General features: G+C 41.4%; 1 protein-coding gene across 3 annotated transcripts in view; it reads left to right on the forward strand.

Moving 5' to 3' along the window:
* The window catches only part of SSH2 (slingshot protein phosphatase 2), a 256,657-nt gene that overhangs the window by 198,630 nt on the left and 31,207 nt on the right, over positions 1 to 26,820 (forward strand). For all 3 annotated transcript variants that reach the window (XM_075561265.1, XM_075561267.1, XM_075561266.1), the window contains 6 exons: positions 6,933 to 7,054; positions 12,363 to 12,431; positions 13,188 to 13,253; positions 17,496 to 17,690; positions 21,403 to 21,496; positions 21,638 to 21,766. In XM_075561265.1, coding sequence (XP_075417380.1) covers positions 6,933 to 7,054; positions 12,363 to 12,431; positions 13,188 to 13,253; positions 17,496 to 17,690; positions 21,403 to 21,496; positions 21,638 to 21,766 — 675 coding nt within the window. The remainder of the gene's footprint in view (positions 1 to 6,932; positions 7,055 to 12,362; positions 12,432 to 13,187; positions 13,254 to 17,495; positions 17,691 to 21,402; positions 21,497 to 21,637; positions 21,767 to 26,820) is intronic.

Here is a 26,820-nt window from a genome sequence, read left to right on the forward strand (position 1 = left end):
TAAAGGGACAAGAAATTGCATATTTAATAAGTTCTTAAGTGATGCTGATGCAACTGATCCTGGAGCGGAGAACGGCTGTAAAGCAGTAAGGGCCGTCGCTTGCACACATCCAGGTACCCATTAGGTATTTGCGGATCGCTTCCAAAGTTTGTGTGGTTGAGTGCAGATACAGCTAAGGTCTATCTCCCCTCGCTTTATATGTTTCTCATGGAAACCCCTGGAGTTTGGATTGTACCTGTAGATGTTTTGCTTTCTTTTAGTTTTGGTTTTAGCCATGAAGGAGTTGGAAGAGCATTAGAGGAAGCAGTTAGGAAAGTACAGTTGGCAATTAAGTCTTCTTTCTCTACCGAAATATGCAGCTTCAGCTGCTTTATACTTATGAAGTATAAATTCAGAAAATGTAACTGACGCCTCCGAATTAATTCAGAGTTCAGATGACAAGCCATTTTACAGTTGTTTTGAATTGTCACGAACACACAGTCATTATGCTTCAGATTATTGAGTGAGTCATCTTCAAGAAAATCAGTGAATACATTGTATGACTTTGGACAAATTAGCAGTTTTACAACTGAAAGGAACATTTGTTAGACTCAGAGCAAAGCCTTTTGTTTTGAGTTAAATTTGGAATGCTGAAACTCTCCTCTTGGGGCTTATGCATAAGGTTAAAAGTTTGATAGTCATCAGAAAGCCCTCTCAACAACAGATAGAGGCAATAGAACCCACATTCTACTTCAGTACTGAACTAGAAGGAAACGACTCTTTTTCTCCAAAGAAGCTTTGTCTTCCAGATACCTATAAGTCTTAAACATTAACTTAACACCCAGGAAAACTGTAGAAGAGGAAGAGGTTTCTATTCTTGCTTGTTATCAGATCCATTTAATAAAAATAGACTGGGAAATTAACAATTAAAATAATCTTCTTAACTAGAACTGAAGTGCCGTTAGAGTCCAAGGAGGTCCTTTTGAATACTTTGCAGGAAAGTGTAAGAAAATAAAAAGGCGCTTTTGTTACTGTTTTGTGTTTTTTTTAATATGGTGATTTTTTTCCCCAAAGTTACACACTGTTGGTGGGGCTGTAAAATGTTGCAGCCACTGTGGAAAACAGTGTGGCACTTCCTTGAAGAGACGGAAGTAGAGACACGTCGTCCCACGTCTTGATACATGTCCTGCAGAAATGAGAGCCCCGACATGTAGAGCCCATGCTCATCGCAGCACTCGTCACAAGAACACAAAGATGCCCGTCAGTGGAAGATGGATAAACACACTGTGGTACACACACACAGTGGGATACTACACTACCTTAAAGAACAGTGAGGAGTCTGCAAAATATCTCACAACCTAGATGAACCTGGAGGACATTGTGCTGAGTGAAATTATTCCGTAACAAAGGGGTACATACTGGATGAGACCACTATTATAAAAAGTCACAAGAGGCTTTCACTCCAAAAGAAACATAGCATTCATTTGATGGTAGCAGGAGAGGGAGGGGAAAATAGAGAGAAGAAATATATAAACTTGGATAAAGGGGGAGTCCATATACAATGAGGAGGAGACCAGCAAAAAATGATGGAGGCAAGGGAAGACGCTGGGAAGTTTGCAAGAGTTAAAAGGCCACATAGTTAAATAATGTTACATACACAACCTGCAATAATGGTTATCTAGTATGTAACTAGACACACGGGGCGGAAGGGTGGGACTACACCAAGAAATATGAATAGCAGGATATTTCCACATGTCTGTGTGTCGGTGCTGCAAATAGATTCCTAAGTGTGGTGGAGTACAGAGCCAAAGTTACGAACCCTTCTTAAGCATACACCTTGTGGGGTGAAGTTTCTGGACCTGGGGACTCAGAACCCTAATCTCAGGGACACCGAGGTCATTTGGCATGACATAGTTCACAAAGACAATGTTTGACATTCCTATTTTTGTGGATAGCAACTAGGGTCCTAAACGCTTAGGAGCAGCTGTCTAAAATGCAATTACCGTCTCGCCCTGTCTGGAATAATGAAGAGTGAGATGAGTCAAGGGACTAGTGGGCCGTGCAGACATCAGCCTCTGTGACTCTTAGCTTAGAAGAATGAAATAGTCCACCAGCTACCACTGCTTTCAGAGAGATGATATTAGAAGGCCTTGGTAGAATGGGAGAAAAATGTAGAACAAAATTCAAGAGCATTTAGAAAAAGAAAGGCCAGGTTTACTGGTCAAAAACAGAGGAGTGAAACGCTTGCCATTTTGGCCCTGGTGACCCTTCAGGTCCTGAAATTAACTCACCCCCATCGATCACTTTTCAGCTAGTAATAAGCAGGTCTGTGCAATACCTTAGTTTAACCAGCCATTTGTGGAATGAGTGGTGTTACATTAAGGGACTACAGTCAATGAATGGCATGGAGCAAAATGTGTGTGGATTGTTGAGTGGAAGTTTTTATTGCTCTGTAACCTTTACTCAATTCCCAATTTTAAAAATTACAAATAAATATTACCTGGTTTTGATTCAGGTGACCCAGGAAAAAACTAAAAAGTTATAAAGAAAGAAAAAATTAATGTTTTCTGCACACTGAAAAAGACATTAACACTTCGGCTAAAATGTCCTTCCAGGCTTATTTTGTGTTTACATGAGAGAGACCCTACAGGACAGGGTAGAACTGCCCCTGTGAGTTTCCAATAGGGTTGCTATGAGTCGGCATTGACTCTGGCAGTGAGTTGGGTGTGGCTCTATGAGAGAAAGGCGGCCTGGTTAGTATTGGGCTGTTAGCTGCAAGATCAGAGGTTCAAATCTACTGCCCACTTGAGGGAGAAAGATAAAGGCTTGCTGCCTCTGTTAAGTTACACGGTCTCAGAAATACACAGGAGCAGCATTTTTTTTAATGACTAAAGAAAATATCATCTAGAGTATTTTAAGAGTTTCATAGAGATCGGAAAATTTCATAAAAACACTGGGACTGGCTGCCTCACGCTCTAGTTTATTTCCTTTGAAGACACTGTTCTTTGATCCATTAGTGTCGCATCTGAAGGCTGTTGTAATTTTTAACTTGCCTTTGGCTTGTTGTTCTTTTGGCTAGAATGTAATATTTACACACTTTGAAACCTTTCCCTCTGATGGTGGCTCGGTGAACTCCTGTCTAGACATGGGCCCTTTAGAACGTGGCTTCCCTGAGGACAGACACTGCATGCCGGGTGTGACGTCAGACTCGGTGAGGGGCAGTGGAAGCAGAGGGCAGAGCAGTGCAGGCGTAGGGAGGAGGAGTTCCTGCCATTGGGAGATGCTGAGGAGAGAAGCTAGGATACCTGGTGGCTTTTGTGAAGTTGTCAAGTTAAGCATTTAAATTACTTTCTGAGGAAAGTTTTAAGATCATCCTTTGATAGATGAGCTTTGAAAACATTTCGTTTTAATCTATCAGGAATAAGCAGGAATCAGGAGATGCCTTTTCAGCTCCACCCCAGTCCTAGGATTACAGGTTCAGTTCACCTGGAATTTGTAATTGGATTCTAAATTTGGGCAGTAGATAAACATTCTTGAAATAATAAGTCTGCCAAGTTTTAAAACCTAAAGGGTTGTTTTGTTTGAACAATTAGAGTAGACTTTTAGTAGTGTCATTTTCAATGAGAGCTTTAGTGTTTTGTTCAAACTGCTTCTAAAATATTGTGTTCCCGGCTATCAAAAGATACAGCGTCTGGGGTCTTAAAAGCTTGAAGGTAAACAAGCTGCCATCTAGCTGAGAAGCAACAAAGCCCACATGGAAGAAGCACACCAGCCTGCGTGATCATGAGGTGCCGAAGGGATCAGTTATCAGGCACCAAAGAACAAAAAATCATATCATTGTGAATGAGGGAGGGAGTACGGAATGGAGACCCAAAGCCCATTTGTAGGAGGCATCCTCTGGACATCCCCTTACAGAAGGGTTTCAGGGAGGAGAGGAGCCAGTCAGGGTGCAGTGTAGCAACAATGAAACATACTACTTTCCTCTAGTTCCTAAATGCTTCCTCTCCCCCCACCCCCACCCACTATCATGATCCCAATTCTACCTTACAAATCTGGCTAGACCAGAGGATGTACACTGGTACAGATAGGAACTGGAAACACAGGGAATCCAGGGCGGATGATCCCTTCAGGGCCAGTGGTGAGAGTGGCAATACTGGGAGAGTGGAGGGAGGGTGGGTTAGAAAGGGGGAACTACAAGGATCTATGTATGACTTCTTCCCTGGGGGGACAGACAGCAGAAAAGTGGGTGAAGGGAGAGGTCGGACAGTGCAAGATATGACAAAGTAATAATTTATAAATTATCAAGGGTTCATGGAGGAGGAGGGGCCAGGGAGGGAGGGGATAAATGAGCCTGATACCAGGGGCTTAGGTGGAGAGCAAATGTTTTGAGAATGATAAGGGCAATGAATGTACAAATGTGCTTTACACAATTGATGTATGTATGGGTTGTGATAAGAGTTGTATGAGCCCCTAATAAAATGATTTTAAAATAAATTAATTTTTAATTAAAAAATATATATATTGCATTCCAGTCACCTATTCCAAAGTCTTGGAGACTGACAAAACATTAAAATTACTGCCAATTGTACTATTAGGTACAGGCTACCATTTGACTGATACTTTCTCCAGATGACTTAAAGAGTTAACTTATATTATTAAATTTTGTACATCTTATCCCAAGTGGAAGAACATGAAGTAAGTCTTAAAATAGGGTGGGTATTGGCTTTTCTTTATGCTGTTAGTCTTAGAATTTTAATTCCTTAGAACCTTGAAGCCTAAAACGGAACTTTTTTTTTTCCTTAAAGATTTCATCTCACCTTTAATTAGCCCTATAATGCCTGAATTTTTAATTTCTGGAAAAAAAAATTTTGTTTTTTATTCTTTACTTTCATAGTTATCAATATATATTAATATATACATTTTAATGTTATAAAAACATCCTGCTCAGTGTTATAGGGTTAGGGTGTAGATGTTGAATAAATATCATGGTTCCTAACCCCTTGTTGGGAGAAAGATGACGCTTTCTATTCCCATAAACCCCAGGGGTCCTCAAGCTTTTTTAACAGGGGGCCAGTTCACTGTCCCTCAGACCCTTTGGAGGGCTGGACTGTAGTTTTAAAAAATACCATGAACAAATTCGTATGCACACTGCACATATCTTATTTTGAAGTAAAAAAAAAAAAAACAAAAGTCCGGCGGGCCGGATAAATGTCCTCGGTGGGCCGCATGTGGCCCACGGGCTGTAGTTTGAGAAGCCCTGCCATAAGCAGTTACGGTCTCAGAAACTCAAAGGTGCAGGCCAAACTCCACCCATATATTCTTATAGGTGCCATGTTGGCACAAAAAACCTAACTATCACAATTATCAATTAAAATCAATGATTCCTTGATATCTAGCACTGTCCATGTTTATTTAAATGTTCTACAAGCCATTTTAAATACCATAAATAAAACCTTTTAAAACCAAATATAATATTAGAAGCTTCTAATAAAGCTGAGTATAATTATTGAAACTACATTTAAAAAAACTTTAGAACATATCATCTGTAAGGATTCAATAACACGGAGTCAACACTCATGACACTAATACACTGCTTCATATTATAATTACCGTATATACTCAAATATAAGCTGACCGCATATAAGCCGAGGTACCTAATTATTACCTGGGAAACCAGAAAAACTGATTGACTCAAGTATAAGCCTAGGGTGGAAAATGAAAAAGCTATTGGTGAGTTTCAATAATAAGAACAAATGAAAGTAAAATTAATAAAAATAGAGACATGAGTGGAGTAATGTATTTAAATATTTATTTTAAATAAAAGGACAAGTCATTTAACATTTAACCAGCACAGTAAGTGGAAAATAGATTCAACAAAAACAATAAGGTATCAGCAATGATACCTTAAGAGTACTAGTCCCTGAGCTCAATCAGCAACCAAGCTAAAATGCAAAGAGTTAAAATCCTTCAAAACTGGATTACTCATCATCATCCCTATCCCAATGCAGAGCTTCAGCTGGTGTGAGGTCATCATAGACGCTGTCCTCACTAAGAAGCCGTCATCACCATCACTGCTGTCATTTTCATACAAAGCGCAGTCTTCACTGCCATCCATAGCATTACTAATACTACATTTCTGGAAGGCACATCGCACCATGTCTTCTGGAATGCCTTCCCATGCATCTCGAACCCACTTTGCTATTAACACTATGTCAGGCTTCATGAGATTTCCTCCTTTTGTTAGTTGGGCTTGACCAGATGACATCCATTCATGCCACATCCTTCGCACACGGTCTTTAAAAGGCTTATTCAAAGATACACGTCATAGGACGGCTCTGGTTGGTTAGATGTGAGTAAACAAATATTCAAAGCCCTGCAGTGTCTGCGGGGCTTTGAATGAACAGCGGAGAAACGGCAATCACCCACGAGATAACGGGCGATCATCCTGTTACCTTGGGGCCCCATCAAGAAGTTACACCTCGCTGGTGTAACACAGACCTGTATATAAGCAAAACCCCTAAAAAATCAGCTTATACACGAGTATATACGGTATTTGTAGGAACTGCGGATGTGAATTAAATGACCTCATTCATATACTTCACATTCCCTGCTTGGGTCTTCATAGTACATGTGCATATTATTATTAATTGGTTAGTAAATATTTATTAAAATTCACTGTGCCAAGTACAGTGTTATTAGCATGCGTTATTTCATAAAACATTCCAGTAGGATAGCTATTATTATATTTCCTTCCAATTAACTTAGTAACTTACTGATGATTTTATATATAGCTAATGTGTTTAGATAGCATTGTAATTCAGGCCTTTAACTATTGACCATGCTGCCACCATAAGTATATTTAAAATACTGATTTGAGAACAATCGAATACTATCAAATTGGCCTTTTAAATTTCTTAATTTTTTCTGAATTTCTGTTGTCTCTTCACCTCTAGGCTGTAAGACTGGAAAGCACTTATCAGAATCGAACACGCTACATGGTAGTAGTTTCAACCAATGGTAGACAAGACACTGAGGAAAGCATTGTCCTCGGAATGGATTTCTCTCCTAATGACAGGTATAGTATCACAAAATGAGAGACGGGGACATTCTCTCTTAAATAACCTGTTCGTTACCTTTCAGGTTATCAGACAACATTGTGCATAAAACTGTTGCTGGCTCTTTTTGTCATTGAGTTAATAAGTGTCTCAAACGTGTTGAGAGGGCTGCATGTTTAGATTTTGTCTTTTCACGCACCGTAACTTGCCACTTTCCTCTCCTCTGTAGATAACAATGTCATAAAGTGAATATTTAAACATATATTTCCAGGGACAAAAGAGCCGCCCTTTCCTGACAGCCGGCTTTGTGAATTCGCAAGGATCCGTCACTGAGGTGGTTCTAGGGCACTCTCCTTTTCTGATAGCCAACCTGAGGCTCTGAGTTCAAAGCTTCCCACTCTAACACCAGTCTCTTGTGTTAAACCTTTGCTTTCACCAAATATGATAACCTCTTTTTCCTTCTGAATTAGGGGCGGGGTTGCAGGGAACTCAGAGTAGTCTTTTACAATTGTGGACCTTTGACTTTCGCGATGCTCTTCACATCCTGTGATTCAAGGGATCACGCAGAACACAGCCACTTGGTGGGGCGCAGTTTGGTTGCTCTCCTCTTCTGTCTCCTGTCCTGCTCTGAAGAAACCTTGGCAGACGGGGGAATGTGGCGGCCAAGCAGATCTTCACTCTAGATAATAAGCCGCAGGAAATCCTGCCAGATGTCTCAAAGCACTGCCTTCCCCGTTCAGCACTAGAATGGAACTGTGGAGCAGGTTAGGGGTATGGCTTGGGCCTCGGGGGAATTTAGCCACAAAGAGAGGAGGAGACTGGAAGTGATTCTAATTGTCTTGGTGTTGTGGAGGTGGAAATTACATGTAACTACAAAGTTTCCCTAACTAGTGTTTACCTGAGCTTGGGCATCTTGGTCAACCTGAAAATGACAGGCGGGGTCACAAGGATCACAAGATCAGAGCGGTTGCCTTGTATGTCACAGTCTTTAATTGTGAACTCTGAAATTACACCAGCTGTAAACCATATTTAGGAGTCTTCCAGGTGGTTTTAGGAGCCCTGGCTGCATAGTGGGTTGTGTATTTGGCTGCTCACTGCAAGGTCAGCAGTTCAAAACCACTAGCAGCTCCATTGGCAAAAGATGGGGCTTTATACTCATGTAAAGATTTACAGTCTCTGAAACCCACAGGGGCAGTTTCTACTCTGTCCTATGAGTTCGAATCCACTCCTTGGCAGAGAATTTAGTTTGGCTTGGGAATGGTTGTGACTTCTGATGTTGCCCAACCATCAAAAGTAAACATATATTGTCTTGGAGCACATACCTTGCTTACTATAGTCATGTAAGAATCTGAATGTCTCTGAGTAAAGTTTTCAATCTGTCTAGGTTTGTGTAACTATATGTAAATAAATTAAGATGCGATGAAATTTAAAATTCAGTTCCGTAATCACAATTAGCCACATTCCACATACTCAGAAGCTCTTTGTAGTTACCATGCAAGTATTTCACATTACTTTAAATTGCATATCCATCGTTGCAGAAAGTTCAGTTGTACACGACTACTGTAGATCATATTTCATATGTCCAATTCTACCATATCCGCACTTTGGAAACCCTATAAAATGGGAACTGGGACTGCATCAGAACCTTAGCCTTCTTTGAGACATAAAGCAACAACTGCCGAGTTTCCTGATCCCTAGAGTCCATGAGTCAAATGTCTAATCTTATCTCTTTCACTTGGTCCTAAGCTTCCTGGAAACCATGAGGAATGCTAGTTAATATCTGTGCCTGGTAATATGTGCTCAGTGAGCCACTCATCGTCTGTAGTAATCCCAGCAATCATGTCTGCCAGGTGCCACTAACAAAAGGTGACCGAATACCTCAAAACTAGTTTTCCTTCTGCTTTGTGAACGTGCTGACACTCTCACACGTACTCTGCCTGGCTGAGCCTCTTGCATGGTAAAGGAAAACACTCCCACTCCAGAAAACTGGTGCTCAGGTAATCCAGTGTCACGCCTGTCTCAGTTGCTGTGGATTGAATTTATAATATTTTGTGTCTGAGAATACAAAAAGTTAATGTCTCAAAACAATGTTAAACCAAAATGAAAACCAGCTTGTTTATGACATGTTCTTCCCAAGAAGTTCTGCAGATATGCAACAGCCAAGTCCTTTAGCTTATTCGTAAGTTCTTTGAGAATTGTGTTACATTTAAAATATGTGTATACATATTTTAATTACAGTGTAACCTTGATTTCCAAATGCCACTGAAAATATGTCAACTTGTAAAACAATAAAGCTTTATGGTTTGGTTGGATTTTTTATTTCTCTTTGTATTCCCAAAACCTTAAGCATAGTAGACATTCAGTAAACATTTATTAACTGGGATGAGTGTCTATTAAATTGTATAGTTCAGTAGAGAATAAAATCTCAGGAGACTCAAAATAAACCGGAATAAATACCAGGTATACCTCCTTTTTTTAAAACAGTTTTATTGTCACATAATCCATGTATCTACAATTCAGTAGCTCAGCCATATCTAGGAAAGCTGTACAATCATCACCACAATCAATTCTAGCGCATTTTCTTCTTTCTTATAATCATTGTTACAAACGAGGTCTCCCATTTCCCTTGTCCCCATCCTCCCCTGCCATACTCCCTCAAAATTAATCCCGTTACAGCCCCTATAGATTTACCTATATATTTATAGCCTCTTGCGGATTAAAAGCTACTTAGTATTAAAAAATACATTTTGTCTCTAATATATGAAGTGAAAATAGGATATTGGTTCCTACATATTGTTGTCACTTGCGCAGATTTAACTGGCATCTCCTCACAAGCTCAAAAATCACACTCTTGGAGTTTCTGCATTTTCTTCTATAGTTACTCAATTTCTAGATTTGTCACTGGCCTGTAAGCCCTTCATATTTATACCCCAAATTATACTTGTTGCTAGGAACCCTACTAAACAGTTAAAAAAAAAACTACCCTAAAAATAAGCTCACTCTACCTTGGGAAGAAGCTATTTTCAAAGCAGGTTTTTCATGCCCTCGCCTCATGTGGTCAACAGAAATAGTGGTGACGTTATTCTGCTCGCTTCTCGACGCTGGCATGATACCCGTGTCCCTGGTGTTCGGGCCCAGGTTGCAATCGAGATAAGCTGCTCCAATCTTGATTTGTATCTCCTGTGCCCTGGACTCACTAGTGGGTGTTGCATTACACAAGCCAGCACAGGCCGTGAGAAGCGTTTAGGCACGGCCCGACTCAGGACTGGCCTTCTTTAGCCCAGCAGTGACTCCAACTGTCAAGCCTTGGTATTCCGCACCTTGTTTTTAAAACGATTGCTTGATGCCCTCTTCCTGCCCCCTAAAAAAAATAGTAACCTTCAGTATACTAAGAAACACCCCCTATGGGTTCATAGTCATGATTGTTTTATGAATCGCGTGTAAGGTTTCCTTTTAAATACCTGTAGTTTAAATCTATGCTAACCCTGTGAGAGTAGTTTTTCTTATCTGTATTTTAGGATGGAGAAATTAAAACTGAGACTGGCTAAATAACGTGCCAGAGTAGTTGAAATACGGGTATCGAATCCTGATCTTTTGGCGCGATGAGTGCTTACTAAATGGTAGCAGTGATGTCCTGTGCACACTAGTCCAGGAGCCCGTGCCGTGGGGGCCAGCACTTAAACACACTCAACTCTCAGCTGGCAAGTTGGAGGTTTGATTCTACCCGAAGTCATCTCTTAGAAAGACTTAGTGATGAACTTCCTAAAAAACCAGCCACGGGAAAGCTGTTGGACATAGTTCTCCTCTGTCAGTGGCAGCCCGACACCCACTGGGTTTCGTGTGTTTGTTTGATCAGTTGGGGTTATTTACTGATAAGAGCGATTCTACATATTTTTGGTGTAATTTTAATTTTCAAAGCAGCCCAATGAAGATCATTTTTTCATCCCACTTTTACAGGTAAGAAAACTAGGGCACAAAGCAATCAAATAAGTTGCCTAAAGTTATACAGTCAGTGCCACAACCGGGGTTCCAGAACCTATCCAACTCGAGAGCCCATGCTCCACACCTGACTGTGTTCTTTTCCACACGCTAGGCTCTTCATCTGTATTCAATCTATAGACAGAAAGGGGAGTATAGGAGCCTTTGGGAGACGTGCCAGAGAGGTAAAATGATGCTTTGCTGCAGCTTTAAGGAGAGACAGTGGTCGCTGTCTGGGTGGGGTTGGTTACAATTGCCCAGAGAAGTGGTGTGCTAGAGCTCATGGTGAGGAATTCATGGCTTCTGGTTCCAACCTCTTTCGTTAACTTGAAACCAGCTTCCTTCCTAGCTAGTATAATTTAAGCAGCATTTTAATATACCGTACTGGGACTACTCGTGTTGGTTGTTGCATTCCTCCTAGATGCATTTCACAAGGACCAGTCCCTGGTGACATGGTGAGTTGCGCGTTAGGCTGCTAACCACAAAGTCAGCAGTTCAAACCTACCACCTGCTCCTTGGGAGAATGATGAGGCATTCTATTCTAGTAAAGAGTTGCAGTCTTGGAAACCCATGGAGACAATTGTCCCACTAGGTTGCTAGGAGTCAGAATCAACTAGAGACAGTGAGTTTGGTTTTTTTGGCATTCGGTGTAAGGAGCCCTGATCGCATTGTCAGGTCACCATGGGTGGGACTGGAACTGCAAAGTTGGTAATTCAGCCCCTCTGCTGCTCTTCAGGAGAAAGACGAATGTGAGCTCCAATGAAGACTTGCCCTGTATACGGTTGCTGTGATTTGGAATTGATGGCAGTAAGGTTTTGGGTAGTTCAATGCACAGCCACCAAACTGCTTTATTTAAGTTGTATCTGTGTTGTATTTCTAACTTGATCACAGACCATTAGAAATTGCTGCTTTACATTTTTTAATTTCCTTTCTGACTATTGAGTGTTCTAATATTCAATAAATCTGTATAAACCTCAGAATTAGAATTAAGCAATTCATAGATTCAAAGCTCTTTAGCAACCGGCAGTTGTTCTTGATATCAGAAACAGTCCTTGGAGTTCAACTGAGTGCTGTAACCTTGGACTTGAGATATGCCCAATGCTTTTCACCTGCAATCACTTAGCTGTCTTAGCCAGTGGCCAATGTACAAGATAGCCAGTACTAGGAACTGATTAACCACCTTTTAAAAAATTCTTGAGCCCATACATGGAATCAATAGTAATGTGATAAAAATGTCTCCACTCATAATATTCATGCTGAAATCTAGAGCATAAGTATTTCTCTCTTATTTTGAAAGCGTTTACAAAGGGCTAACAGGGAGGAACTTACAGACTGTTTCTTGTCTTACAGTAGCACTTGTACCATGGGCTTAGTCCTACCTCTCTGGAGTGACACCCTAATTCATTTGGATGGTGATGGGTAAGAACTTTCCCTTTTTATTCCCCTACTTTCTGCCAAGGGGTAGGGATTCCGTCTTAGTGGGCATTCATTCGGCCGAATGGGAGGCTCCGTGTGGCCAGATGAACTGTCATGTTAGCAGCTCAATGAGCCCTGGTAGACTCCCGGTTGTTGTTGTTTTCTTAAGTGGAGTAAAAATAAAACTTGCGAGGGCCTCTCACTGTTGTTCTTCTAAGCTGACGATGGTGAGAATTCAGGCAGGAAGAACTAGTTTGTTGGCTCACTCTAATTTGAGCATGTGGGCCTGTTGCAGTGTTCTCCCAGGGGATGGAGGGGTTCTGTTTCAAGCAACCTCTTGCTGCTTATGCCAGCTGTCAGTCTACAGTAAAACCCCTTTCCTGCGCCAGTTCCTTCCACTGACGCCTCACCCTCACCTGCTGGTGTTTTGAGAATGAGTCCCCAAGAGACCAAAATGTTTGCTCCAGTTTATAAAGTGAGGGTCAGGTTTGCTTAGAAGCCCTAAGAGCTCCAAATAGCAATGTGCAGCAGAACAGTTTGTCCACAGCTACTCCAGCGTGGCAGCGCATTCGTTTTGCCTGGCAGATAAAATCGAACAGTTAGTGTGGCGCTTTTGCTCCGGCCCTGTACTCTAGTTAACTTCCCCACGAAGCTCTGGATGAGCCCCTTTCCTGAGCCAGCTGTTGCTCGCGTTGGAAACAACCTTGAAAAATGATAGAGCCAACTCTCACTTGTGGATTTTTATCTTGTTCTTTTCAGTGGGTTCAGCGTATCAACAGATAACAGAGTGCATATATTCAAGCCTGTATCTGTGCAGGCAATGTGGTAAGATTACTTTTAATATCTCAATGAAAGTGTTTTAGTATGTTATTGGGGCAACAGTTTGGGAGCAGTAGGGCCAATGAACTGGCACCATTGACTATGAAAAAACTCCATGAGCTGTGTTAGGATTTTGTGTGTTTGATCTGTGTGTTCATGATAGTTTAAAGAACACCTAGATAGTTTAAAGAAAACACCGTTTTCAAGTTGCCCCGGTAGTATGCCCTGAGCACTGGTGAGCAAACTGAAATGTAGGGGGGTACTCTTAGTCTGGAAGAGACTAAGTCAGATCAGAGAGCAGGTTGGAACTGAGTTTTAGGGACACATTGACCAAGTTAATTAGTAGCAGAGCCAAGTCTAGAGGGTCACATTGCCCATGCGTGAGCTTTCAATAGCTTAAGGCAATAAGGGCTAGCATTGACAGAATTACATCATAGATCCTTGTGTTCTATTTAAACTGCTGATAGCGGTTTACATAAGGTAAAGCTGGGTGGGGGCTGTCGTTGGTAATAACTTTCAACTCACATACTGACACTGGAGGTAACTTCCTTACCATGTGCCGGCATTGTACTTTGCATGGATTATATATAATCATCACACCAACCCCCTAAAAGTATATTCTTAGCCCCTTGTTATGCATGAGAAAACTGAGACTTCAGAGAGGTTTTATAACTGACCCTTGAGAGTGTCTTTTATATTAAGACATAATAGAGTCTTACTCTGTTGTTTCAGATTATCTGAGAAAATAATTCATTGTGACCAGGCAATGTTGTAGGAGCCTTAGTAGCATAGTGGGTTACAAGTTGGACTTTTAACTACCACATCAGCTGTTCAAACCCACCGGCTTCTCCATAGGAAAAAGATGAGGCTTTCTGCCCCTGTAAAGAGTTACAGCCTGGGAAACCCATAGGAGCAGTTGTATTCTGCACTATAGAGTTGAGCCACTGTGAAACAAACCCACTAGTGAGCCCTTTTTTCCTGGTTTGTTAGAGGCCGTGCTGTGCCTTAAGACTCAGAGTCCACCCCATCAAGGGTGCAAAATTCTGTTCCTCATTCGGCTGCCTGCTGTGTAGTAGCAGTCTCCATGAGGGGTGAAATGGAGAAAAGGCAATCCAAGCAAGAACTAAAGGAGCCTGAAAAGACGCCAGGATGAGAGTCTCCCTATGAATAACTAAGCTGATAGGATTGAGATGGGTGGGGTCCTAAGACAGAGTCACTGAACAATGAACAGTCTTATCACATCTGGCAGAAAACGAGGTATTACATAGAGTTTCAGGTCATGTGTTTAAGCCAGAGTTTTAGATTTAGGGCCCCTTTCAGAGGTAAGCTTCTCGTGAAAAACACATGACCTCTTTTGGCTAAGGCTCATTTATAGGCAACTGACCTGTCTGTTCCCAGGTACCAAGTAAAACCAACCTGCACTAAGTACCGTAAATGACCGTTTTTGGTTGTATTTTGGGTAGGAAAGCATTTGGGTACAAAAGCATTCTCAAAGACTTAGGTAGTACCCTTAGGTCCATCGTTGACGTTCCAGAGTAGACGGACGGGTCCTAGCTGCGTTAGCTTACCGCAGAATAAACTTCTTGTTGCTGTACCACGTGGGCAGTAGTGAACTGAACATCACAGAAGAGAGGGGTGGGCCTGGAGATGATGTGTGCAGATCAGAGTGGCATTTAGACCTGCAGGTGTTTTCTTCACAGGAAGGTTGTTCCAGCAGCTCCCCATTCTCAGGTGCAGTTGAAATAGCTGAGGTGGCCAGGTTGTGGTGTGTTTTCAGCAGTTGCACCAGGTGCTGAGACAGCTGCACATTTGCTTGGAGGCCCTTGTTCCCTGGCTGAAGAAAAGATGTATTGCGTGTCCTATAGCTCTCACGAAACGAAACTGGCCTCTCCCCTGGAATCTTTATAATGAAAGTGGTGTGCATAAATTCTCTGAAATTTGGCTTAAGTAACAGCATTTTTAAAAGCCACTCCAACTTGTATTTTAAGTGGGAAAGTGTTTTTCTAATAAAACAGGACTGGAATGGTTTGTTTCGTTTTTCAATCAAATTGGCAAAGTTTGATGGATTGTTTTGCTGTTTTCATTTTATGTGGTATTGATAAAGGATCAAGGAACTGACACCATCAGTTGCTCTAGGTGAGAGAATAAACTGAAAGGCTTTTTGGGGAGTGGTTGCCAGGGGACTGCATAACTTTCCATACCCTTGTTTACCAGCATGGAAAGATAGTAACAATGTAAAGTAAGAGAGCAAGTTGAATGCAGTAGGATCAGATGTTTGTTTATGACAGATGTACACATGGGAAAAAGGCCTAGGCAGACCTGCACTACCATCTTCAGAGTGTTTACTCTGGGTCATGGGATTCAGAGCATTTCTGTTCCTTTTATCCAAGGCCCTAAATTTTCTAGAGAGCACAGTTCACATTTATGGGCAGAACGAGGCGAGGTGGGGTGGGGACCAGAGTGTCATTTTAGCTATCTTTAGGAAAAAGAATTTTAAAAATTGGCCACAAAATTCTCTCACATTGTCTTTTTTCCTTTAAGAGAGAAATATTAGTTTATAGCTAATAAGACATTCTGCAACAGATTCTTAGGAGTTGCAACTATGAAACAGGCATTGTTTTGAGTGCTTGAGAGACATTAGTAAAAACCTACAAAAGTCTATGGATTGTGATAAGAGTTGTATGAGCCCCAATAAAATGAATTAATTAAAAATAAATAAATAAAATTGATTGTGGTGGGAAAAAAACCTACAAAAGTCTCTGCTCTTGTGTATCTAACATCCTAGCATAGTGGTTCTCCACCTTCCTAAGGCCACGACCCTTTAATACAGTTCCTCATGTTGTGGTGACCCCCAATCATAACATTATTTTTGTTGCGACTTCATCACTGTCATTTTGCTACTGTTATGAATCGCAGTGTAAATATCTGATATGCAGGATGTATTTTCATTATTGCAATTGAACATAAAGCATAGTGATTAATCACAAAACAATATGTCATTATAGTGAAATATTCTGATGACAAATAAATGAAATTTTGTCTTGAAGCACAGTGTAGCATTGGTAACAGTCTTCACGCCGGGTACTCGTATGAGGGAGTAACTGCATATGGGAGACCCGCGTTGAGACACAGGAGTGGGTGTCTCGGTTACTAAGACCATGGGAAATATGTGTTTTCTGATGGCCTCAGGCAACCCCTGTGAAAGGGGTCGCGACCCACAGGTTGAGAACCACTGTCCTAGCATTTCTAGCTTAAGGTTTCCCCAAGTATATAACCAAATAAAAGGGTAATTTTTAGTTGTGTTTACTCATCTGGGGTTCCAGAGTTTAGAGTAAGACAGTTTAATTAGTCTCAGAATAACCAGAATTGTTCTTAGAAAGTAGCTCAGGTGTATGGGTGAGTGGTTTAAAAACACAAGGAGACTACAGCAGCAAGAATAATAAATGTCATCAGATCAGTACTTCCTGGACATTAGAGGACATGTCCTCAAGGCTTAAGGACATCTATGAAATCCTGGGGGAGCCTGTAAGAATCATGATCCCGTGCCAAGGGAAACATATATTTATATAGTAAATTGTTAAGGTCTTTAGTTCTCGAAGGAGCACTAGGACCATATTGGTCACGAGTTGGGCTGCTGACCTCCCAGTTAGCCCTGTGAAACCACTAGTTGCTCCGGAGGGGAGAGATGAGGCTGTCTGCTCCCAGAAAGAGTTGCAGTCTCAGAAATCCACAGCTCAGCCCTGCCCTGTAGGGTCACCGTGAGTCAGAATTGACTCAATGGCAGTGAGTTTGGGCTGTTTGTCTGTTTGACTTTGGCTTTAGTTCTGTAATGATACAGCATAGTTCCAACTATGGGGCCATGAGCTCAGACACCTGCACCTATTTTTTCATTGGTGAATAGTCATTTTGTCCCCTCCCCAATGATGGATCACATCTTTTAGCAAGAAATGCATCTAGTCCAATAGAAGAAGAAGGAAAAATAATAGGAAAACAATAAAAAAAGAAATGCATGTAGTCTATTATTCTATAAAATACTAAGAATCTGAAAACTTCTGAATAAGCTACATTGATAAATATATGTAAATAATTTGCTACTAATCAGAATCAGAAAACTTATTTAAGGGAGCATATCCTCCAGAGACCAAACTCTGCAGGATTAAACCCCAGACGCACTTGCAGTACATGTGCATCACTGACCTTTAGGTAACCCACGGTTCTACAGTGCTGATTTCCCAGCATGTCTTTCAGGTCTGCACTACAGAGTTTGCACAAGGCTTGTGAAGTGGCCAGAATGCATAACTACTACCCAGGAAGCCTCTTTCTCACGTGGGTGAGTTACTATGAGAGCCATATCAATTCTGATCAGTCCTCCGTCAACGAATGGAATGCTATGCAGGATGTGCAGTCCCACCGGCCAGACTCGCCAGTGCTCTTCACAGACATGTAAGTTGGTTTGCTGAGGACCGTGGAAGCACTCTTGATCATGCTGTAGGGGTGTCTTAGGCAGATATCTCTCCCTAACCTCTCCTCTTGGAGAATTCATCTTACTCAGTCTTAGTGGTCACTATATACATCTACTACACGTAAAAGAACCCTACTCAAAATAACGAGTGTTTTTTCTGTTACCTGCAAAGACCTGAGGAGTTATAATCATGTAACACATAATATTCACTCAGGCAACATCCAAACAAGCACAAGCCCATGGTCCCTGAAGTTCATTGATTGGGGAATAAGTTGTCTCAGGCATAACCAGATACAGTAAATGCAACAGCTTCCCCCACACGTGTTATCTCAGGTCACTTTTATCCAACTCTGTGGCACTGTACTGGGTTACATATTTATTATTCTGTACTATCTATCATTATTTAATGTGAACTTTCTCTACTTGCACATTAGAAGCTGACTGTATTAGCAGTGCCATCCAGTCTCTGTATTGGATGTCTCGTGAGTGTTGTAGCATCATCTCTTTTTAACTTTCTTTCAAAAATATTGTGAGGGCCTCGTGGCCCCCAAACACAGCAAATCCCGCACTAGTGGCACCAGCAACAGGAGACAAAGGATAGGCATCAATCAAGAAATGAAATAAAGAGTTATTAAACAACACAAAGCGGAAAATCAGTGGATGCTATTGCTCAAGATTTACACATGTTCACACAGCATCCAAGATCACATACTATTATTTCACAGAATGTATTAATTAGGGATGTTAAGTGAAGCTTGGCTATAGAAAGGGGTTGGACTGAAGTTTACCTTTTTATTATCTGTGAAAAGAGTTATTTAGTTTACAAATTAATGGCATAATGTGCTTCCAAGGGGGTGTTTGTAATATTGAGGAGGACAAGATGCTTTCAGTAAATTTCAAACAAATGCTACTGATAACCTTAACAGATTTCCGTTCGGGTTTTTGTTTTGTATTTTCAGCTCAGCTTTTCCCTGTTAAGTCCTGGTCAGTAAGGTTTTATTAAATTTCCTTGGTGTACCATAGTTGGATAAAGACCCAAGGTGGAGCTGATGTTTATTTCCTTTTTAGGCCTATGTGTTGAGGCTTTTGTGACTATTTTAGAAATTTTTTCACACTTAGTTCCTGCTTTGGAAATTAATCAGGATGTTTATTTTGCTCTGAATTTATCTTTCTGCCCTTCAAGATAGTCTACAGCTAGGAAAGAAGAGAAGCAGCTTACACTATCTGACCTCACAAGCGGATTCGCCTTTAAATTCCTAAAGTCACGCCAAACAGTTCATGGTTGCTTTTTTTTTTAAGTCTTAGTTTGGCTAATAGTGCAATAAATGTTCCTTACTAGAAAGGTGAAAAATTTTAAATTATGTGAAAGAAGTAAAAACAGCAATTGAAACTTTCGAGGTGTTATTGGTCCAAGAGTCCACAGTTCCAAAAGGGTTAAAAATTAGTTCCACTTTAAGAATCTTGGGAGAAAGTTTGATTTTATGCTTTCCACCTAGTTGATAGGTTTGAGAGGAATGGGTATCATCTTGCTCAAAATTGGACATGCTAGATCACACTGAACATGAGAGGGAAATTTTCCCTGATTTTACTGACAAAGTTCAGAAACTACAGGACAAGTCAAAAAGTCCAAATGAAACCACCCATAATCTCTGGCACAAGGTATCAGTAATGGGTCCTTGAGTGGACTCAGGCTTAGGCTACTCTCATGTGAGAATAGAACGGGGCTCCATAGGGTTTTTCAGTGGCTAATTTTTCAGGAGATCATCAGGCCTTTCTTTCGAGGCACATCTGGGTGGACACAGACTGCCAGCCTTTCAGTTCCAAGCAGAGCTGAGCTCATTAGCCATTTGTACCAACACTCTTAGCCCATGGTAAAGTTTGATTAAATTTTGATTCTTTTTTTTTTTTAATGGTGATTCTTAGTATGTTCGATATAGCTCAGTTTTAAAACATATCTTTGATAAACAAATGTTTATCTCTTTGTAGGAAAGAGAGACTGAACGTTACAGGCCAGAGTATTAATTTTCATTATCTCTGGATAGAGGGATTTATGTATTTCCCCAATTTTTCTGCATGAAGTCAAGAGGGAAAGTGTATTTGTGTCTTTGTTTTAGAGCATCTTTTCACTCCCGCTCCCAAAAGGCCTAAAATAAAATATTGAGAATGCAGGAGAATTTGTACAAAAATATACCCTGTCTATATAGATATCTGAATATAGCTTACACTTTGAAAGTGAAGGAAGGTAGAAAAGAAAAATGCCTCGGGGTATCTAGCATATGCGGGCTAGATGCCTGGATCTCACTTACTCCTCATCAGGAAAAGGAAACCGAATCTCAGTAAGGAGAAGAAACTTGTTCAAGGTCACACTCCCAATAAGTAACAGGGTTGGGACTAAAACCATCTATTCTCAAACCACCTGTGAGGGATTGGGGGAAAGGTTGCTAAACTAGGAAAGCTCACCCATGCACACAGGTGCTAAAATGTGCTTCTAGTATTTCTTGTTAATAGAAGATTCAAATATGTCATTTTCTCCTATTAGCTGTATCTACGAAAAATGGTGGAGGCATGGTTAAGAATTTTAATTCGAGTCAAGACATAGAGAGATGCCTTGGCTGCTTGACAGGGAAGTAGAACTGGTATTAGCTATATTTTGCAGGTTTAAGAGACTAAGAGCCTAAGTGGTGGGAGCCCCAAGGTTGTGAAGTTGAGAACATTCATCTTTGGAGATACTGAAGCTATTTTTGCCGCCAATGATAAAGCAGTAGGCAGCAAAGACAGGATGCCTGAAGGCTTAGTCCACTTCCATCTCCAAATAAGGAGCACAGAGCAGGTAGGAGGGAAAGATGAGACAGAAAGTACTTTCTGTTGGCCTTACCCAAATTCCGCATAATATGAAATAATGCTTTTACAGAGAAGCATCCAGTTACATTGAACCAATGTCCTAGTAACTGAAGAGTCAGCTACTTAGTTTGAATTCGGATTCAAGTTCCAAGGGTCATTTTATTTTTCAGAGAGAGAGTAAGGTAGAGTGTTAAGCCGGGCCAAGAGTTCTGATTCTTCTGACAGTGTGTGCTATCTTCACCATGTCATTAAACTGTGCAGCTGGCTGCTCCTTCGTTTGTAAGATTATGGCAACAAATATTTTAAGAGCTTTTGTGAAAGGGAAAGTTTTTTGGATGATTTGTATGGAAGCATATGATTCCTGTAACTCACCTTGGGGAAGAATTTGCCTAATGAAGACGACAATAGAGTGACTGGTCTATCCCATTTTCTAGAGCTACGACCATGAATGATCTGTACTGGGGTGGTGTGTTAGGGTATAATAGACCCAATTCCATAGGGGCTCACACCACTGGCCCCCCAGCTGGATATTCTAGCTCAATCAGTGGTACGCTGGGGTTCTCCAGCAAAGTGCTACGTTCAGTGTACTGACTTTATCATCCCTCCATCATGGATCCATGTACCTGAATTTATTCAAGAACCTTTAGACATGGACAACTTCTTCAAGTACTAGTTCCCACAAGTTTACATTCTATAAAGAAACAAAATTAGAATTTCCTTTTTTCCCTGGCTCTAAAAGATAAGTTTCAGGGTAATAATCGTGAGTCCTGCCCATTTGGAAGCAGCATTAAATGGCACATTCATCAACTTAGTCAAACTCCTGCCTAAGAAAAACAACTTTATTTTTCTCAGACCAACTGAGCGTGAACGAACAGAAAGACTCATTAAAACCAAGCTAAGGGAGATTATGATGCAGAAGGATTTGGAGAACATTACATCCAAAGAGGTAAGGGACCTTGAATCAATCCCCTTTGTTTCAGGGCTTGGAGATGGAATAGCAGTAATTGTGGGTCCAAAAGTGCATGGGGTTGAAAATGCAGAGGGATTTTATAGAGGTTACGTACAGTATGCCATCTTTATGTTTCAGATAAGAACAGAGTTGGAAATGCAAATGGTGTGCAACTTGCGAGAATTCAAGGAATTTATAGATAATGAAATGATAGTAATCCTTGGTCAGATGGATAGTCCTACACAGATCTTCGAGCACGTATTCTTGGTAAGTCTTGAGGCCACTTTATGCACTAAAGCTTGCCCATACCAACCGACGCAGGGGCATTGGACTGTTAAAACGTTATTAAATTTAATAAAGGTAAATTACACTAAAAAAGTAATAAATGCTCAAAACTCATAACTCCCTAGTTCTTTTACAACATTTTACTTTTTAGCTCTGCTCTTAAAATCACTTATGCCATGTATGGATTGTGATGAGAGTTGTACAAGCCCCCAATAAAATTATTATTTTTTTAAACTTTAAAAGATTGCTATGTCTATTGTATGGCAGAAATATTCTAGATTCGTGTACTACTACTGGCCTCTTTCAATTCCTTATTGAGTGGTATCACAGTTAGACTGAATTGACTGAGGTAAAAATACGTAAACCACAGAAATTGGCAAATGTTACAGATGAGGCATTCTCCTGGGGAATTGATTGTTAAGTTTCATAATTGCTCTCCAGAATAATTTCCTAGGCAAAAAATGATGGGGGCAGGAGAAGACAGTAGGAAAGAGCTAAAGATGGCAAAGGTAAATACTGTTATGTACAGAACCCTGCAATAACTCATCTGTAAGTAAATGGATGGATGGACATGCGGATTGAACAAGTAAGGGAGGGAAAGTCAAGGGTAAACCCATGGATGGATGGATGGATGGATATTGACAGGATATTTGCGTGCATGTATTTCCCTTTGCAGCATATGCCCATAAATGTGGTAGAACATACAGGGAGCAAATGAAAAACACTTCTTAGACATAGCCAAACACCGAAAGGGACTAAGTAACTGGGCCTGGGGATTCAGAACCATAGACTCGGCCAGTACTGAAGTCAGTTGGCAAAGCATAGTTCACAAAGACAATATTCTACATCCCACTGGGGTCTTAAAAACTCAAAAATACAACTGTTTTTCTCTGTCAACAACTGTCTCTTCCCATCTAGAACAAAGAAGAGTTGTGAAAATCAGAAGACACGTGAAAACAATTAGACCAATGAACTAATGGATCATGTAAACATCAGCCTCTGAGGCTTGAAGAACTAGATGGTACCCGACCATCACTACCAATTACTCTGAAAGGGATCACATTAGAAGGTCCTGCATAGAATGGGAGGAAAATGTGGAACAAAACTCAGAAATCATAAAAGAGACTAGCCTTACTGTTCTGACTACTAGTGGGACCCCAAGACTCTTAGTTACCCTTCAAGCCTGGAGCTGAGCTCACTCTGATGGCTCAGTTTTCAGCCCAACAGTAGTCTACAAAGTGAACCAGGACACTAGTGAGGTTAGAGTAATCAACCGTGTAAGATCAGAAGGGCAGCTTTTACCCCAGGACAAACTTCAGAAGGGTTAAGAAAGAAAGAGAGAGGGTTAGAAAGAGGCAACGCAGGGAGGAGGTAGGATAAGTGATGGTGCATCGAGGGGACTTCAGTGGAGCAGATGAAACAAACTGAGTATGAACTGTTGACTGTACGACTGATGATCTGGTCTGTAAACCCAATGCACAATAAACGGTATTTTGTTTGTAAATAGTTCCCTAGGGCTGCCACAACAAAATACCAGTAAGTGAGTAGCTTGAAAGAATTCAAACTTTCTTAAAGTTCTGGGGACGATGTTCAAATTCAGGGTGTCAGCACACCAGTACTCGCTGGTTTATTTCTTTGTTGGTTCTAAGAAAAGATCCTTTCTTGTCTCAGACCTTCAGAGGTATGACATAACTCATATCTTCAAAGCAAAACCGTATTTTCCCAAACAAGGTCACATTCCAGGTATAGGGATTAGAACTTCAACATATTCAACATTTTGGGAGTGGGGGAGGACACGGTTCAATCCAAAACAGTAGTCAAAGTTAAAAAAAAAAAAAAAAAGGACCATTCCACAATAATGTATACAAATAGGATCCTTTGAGATCACGCTTTCATATCTGACAAGTATGTCTAAGGTTTACTATATCTAAGCAGAACAGGTAGAAATGAATTATAACTGACAGGCTGTTGAATGTTTAAACATTTGAAATCTTGTAGCTATATTTTAAATGCTTCAAATATTTTTGTGATTACCAAAAAGTTGATGGCTTATAATTGTTTTTCATGCTTCCTGATCATCCTGTAATTAGCCCAAGAAAATACTCTGACAGATGGATTAGAAAATCTTCTAAAATCCTAAAACCTATTTTCTTCCCAAATGTTAAAGGGTTCTCATTTTTATCTGTACATTATGGGAACAAGGTGAACAAAGATCATTAAAATCAGCGAGGAACACCAAAACCTCATTTTTGTTCCTCCACCCACACACATTGACCAAAAATATTAACAATCAACTAAATTGATTGGTTTGAATTTTACCTCCTTTGATGAAGACATTTGTGAACTCTGCGATGATTAGAAGCTATAAAGCCAGAGGGGTGGCACAAAGTGCATAGCACTGACTAATTTGGGTCACTCACCCTGAATATTCAAGAGCTTATGTCACCTGGCTCTGACTTTGTGCCCTGACTTACTTGGTGACACACTGAAGCGTGTGTGCTTGGAGAGTGATTCATGCTGGCGGAGTCTGTCATGTAGGGCTATAAAATTACTCATGGGGCAAAGGAAAGTTGTGAACTGGGGGGGAAACTTCTTTTCCTTCCCTCTAACTTACCCAACACATACTGCAAACCCGAGGTGTAGACCCTGTCTAGCGGGAAAAACCTTTGACCTTTCCATTTGTCTGTCTTGTCTGTATTCCCCATAGGGCCCAAGCATCCTTTGCTCTTGTATTGTTGGAACGAATCTTCGTGTTTTCTGTAGACGACATAGGAATTAGTCATACAAAGGACTCTTACTCCCAGCTCTCCATGCCACCTCATGTGTATGAAGGTCAAATGCCGATAGCCAAGGAGCTCATGTTCCCAAGGGACCCCTGCTACAAACTTTGAAGCCACTTGCCCGTTCAGCTAGTTTTAGAATCTGGCCGGTCTGTTAGGGTGTGTTAGACACGTCCCGGTGTCTTTGACGCCACCCCTCAAGAAGCACCTCCTCCAGTGATACACAAAGGGGCTTCAAAAATGGGATTTTTCCACGAACTTTTGGAAGACCTTTGCATTTTGTTATTGTTCTTAAAGCGCCTTCAAGCTGGCCCTGACTCTTAGCATCTCTGTGTACATGTTATTGTTGTTAGTCGCCTCTGGGTCAACTTTGGCTCGTGGTGATCCCAGAGTGAAACTGCCCATAGCTTCACAGATTCACAGTTTACAGAGTGCTGTGATCTTGTTCTGGCCAGGAGACTTTCAAACTAGAGGCTCCTGAAGTTTAACTCCTATCTAGCAAAAGGAGCGGATGAGCAAATTGTCTAAATATGTTTCTTTTGCGTTCCTTGGTAGCTTCCTCGCTTTGTTTGCACCACCGTGGGCCCTTCTCCACTGAAGTCTCTGCCCCGTTGGCTCCCCAGCCATTGACACAGAAAAAGGTCTTCTCCTAGCTGCAAGTGGTGGTGGTAGTTTTCTGCCAAGTCATCTCGTAAGCGCAGCTGCCCTGCCAGGAGCTCAAGCAGACTGTGTGAGGATCGGGGTTTGTCCGTCTCTCGGAAGGCTGCTCAGCCCTGCAGTGATCTCACAGGGCCCCGCTTATTGGGAAAGGTGTCCGGTTAGCCTGTGTACAACGGAACAACCCCCTTCCCCCCCCCCCCCAAAAAAAAAACAAGACCATCCTCACAATTATTCTTTCATGCCATTCATGTCAGTCCGTCTCACTGCAAAGAAAGGGAGGGTGTATGGAAAAAATGAGACAGTAATCAAATGGGCTGTTTTAATCATATTCCTGGGTTTTGTCCCTGCACTATATAAATTTCTCTTTGAAAGGAAAGCTGACAGGGGCTTGGGCCTGGTACCTGCAGTAATGTGACGGCACAGCATGGAGGCTATGGGTGTGGCGTGATGAAGACGACGTGAACAGAACTACCAAGTCTTAAGAGACTATCTCACGTTTCGTGTGACACACACACACACCCAGCCCATATCTTTATTATTTGCCACAACTGTGGCCCTCCTCTAACATGGTGCTTGGAATGCTTGGACCTCAGAAAGCCTATCTCTGCTGAACATTTAAGAAATCAGTTACTTGGTCTTTGGGCCAGGCTGAGAGGCCTGGGCCAAGGTGGAAGATGGAAATTAGCTAACTTAAAAAATGTATAATAGCTTCTACCCAACCTTCGTTGAACCGTGCTGTGGACTAAGCACCGTGATGATCATAGAAGCTGGCTTGCAAGCAGTGTGGCATAGCGCAGGGGCTACACCAGGGCTTAACCGAGAGGCCGGCTCAGTGAGCCCTGCCTTGAAGTTGCCTGCACCCCTGGACTGAGGACTGGGGTACCTGGTTGGGAAAAGAAGCTGAAAATGGCCACTTTGAGTCTGAAGAAGTGGCAGTCATTGGACCTTGGTGGGGAACCCCCAGCTTGATGGGCATCCAGTGGAAAGGATCCCAGAATCACCATATATTTAGTACCTCGATGCCCACCTCACAATGGCACCTGACAGGTTTCAATCTGAGCAGGGATCGGCAGTTGGAAGAATGGACCCAGGAAGCCCCCAACCCACCCTCCCCACCAATCCCCATACTTAGACTAAACAGTGTGCAATTGAATGGGAGAGCAAACTGTGTAAGGCATCATGAGTTTCGGCTCAAGGCAGAAATGTACTCGCATAGACTCGTACTGACAGTATCCGGACGTCTGTGTCATCAGGAATATTGATGATGTTATCAGTACATTCGCCTTCTACCCTAGAGGATGATGGACAATGTAGCACTCTTGTTTCTATGGGTTTTTGTTTTCTTGCGTTGAGCTTCTTTTTTGCTTGTTCTTTTTTTTTTTTCTGTTTGTTTCCTGGGTGGTTTGTCACTGTTGGTGTAGTTGGTCTTACGGGATTTCGATTTTGTCATATTATGACCATCAAAGTAAATCTGTGTCGTGCATATCCCATAGACAGGCGGGTGGATTCTGGGTTCCTACTTAACTCTAGCCCCAATCCAAGAACAGTCAATTTTGATAACATGGCCCTGCTCGATACTCACCTTCATGAAATGTT

The sequence above is a fragment of the Tenrec ecaudatus genome, chromosome 10 (assembly GCF_050624435.1).
Source record: "Tenrec ecaudatus isolate mTenEca1 chromosome 10, mTenEca1.hap1, whole genome shotgun sequence".
Classification (NCBI taxonomy): Eukaryota; Metazoa; Chordata; class Mammalia; order Afrosoricida; family Tenrecidae; genus Tenrec; species Tenrec ecaudatus.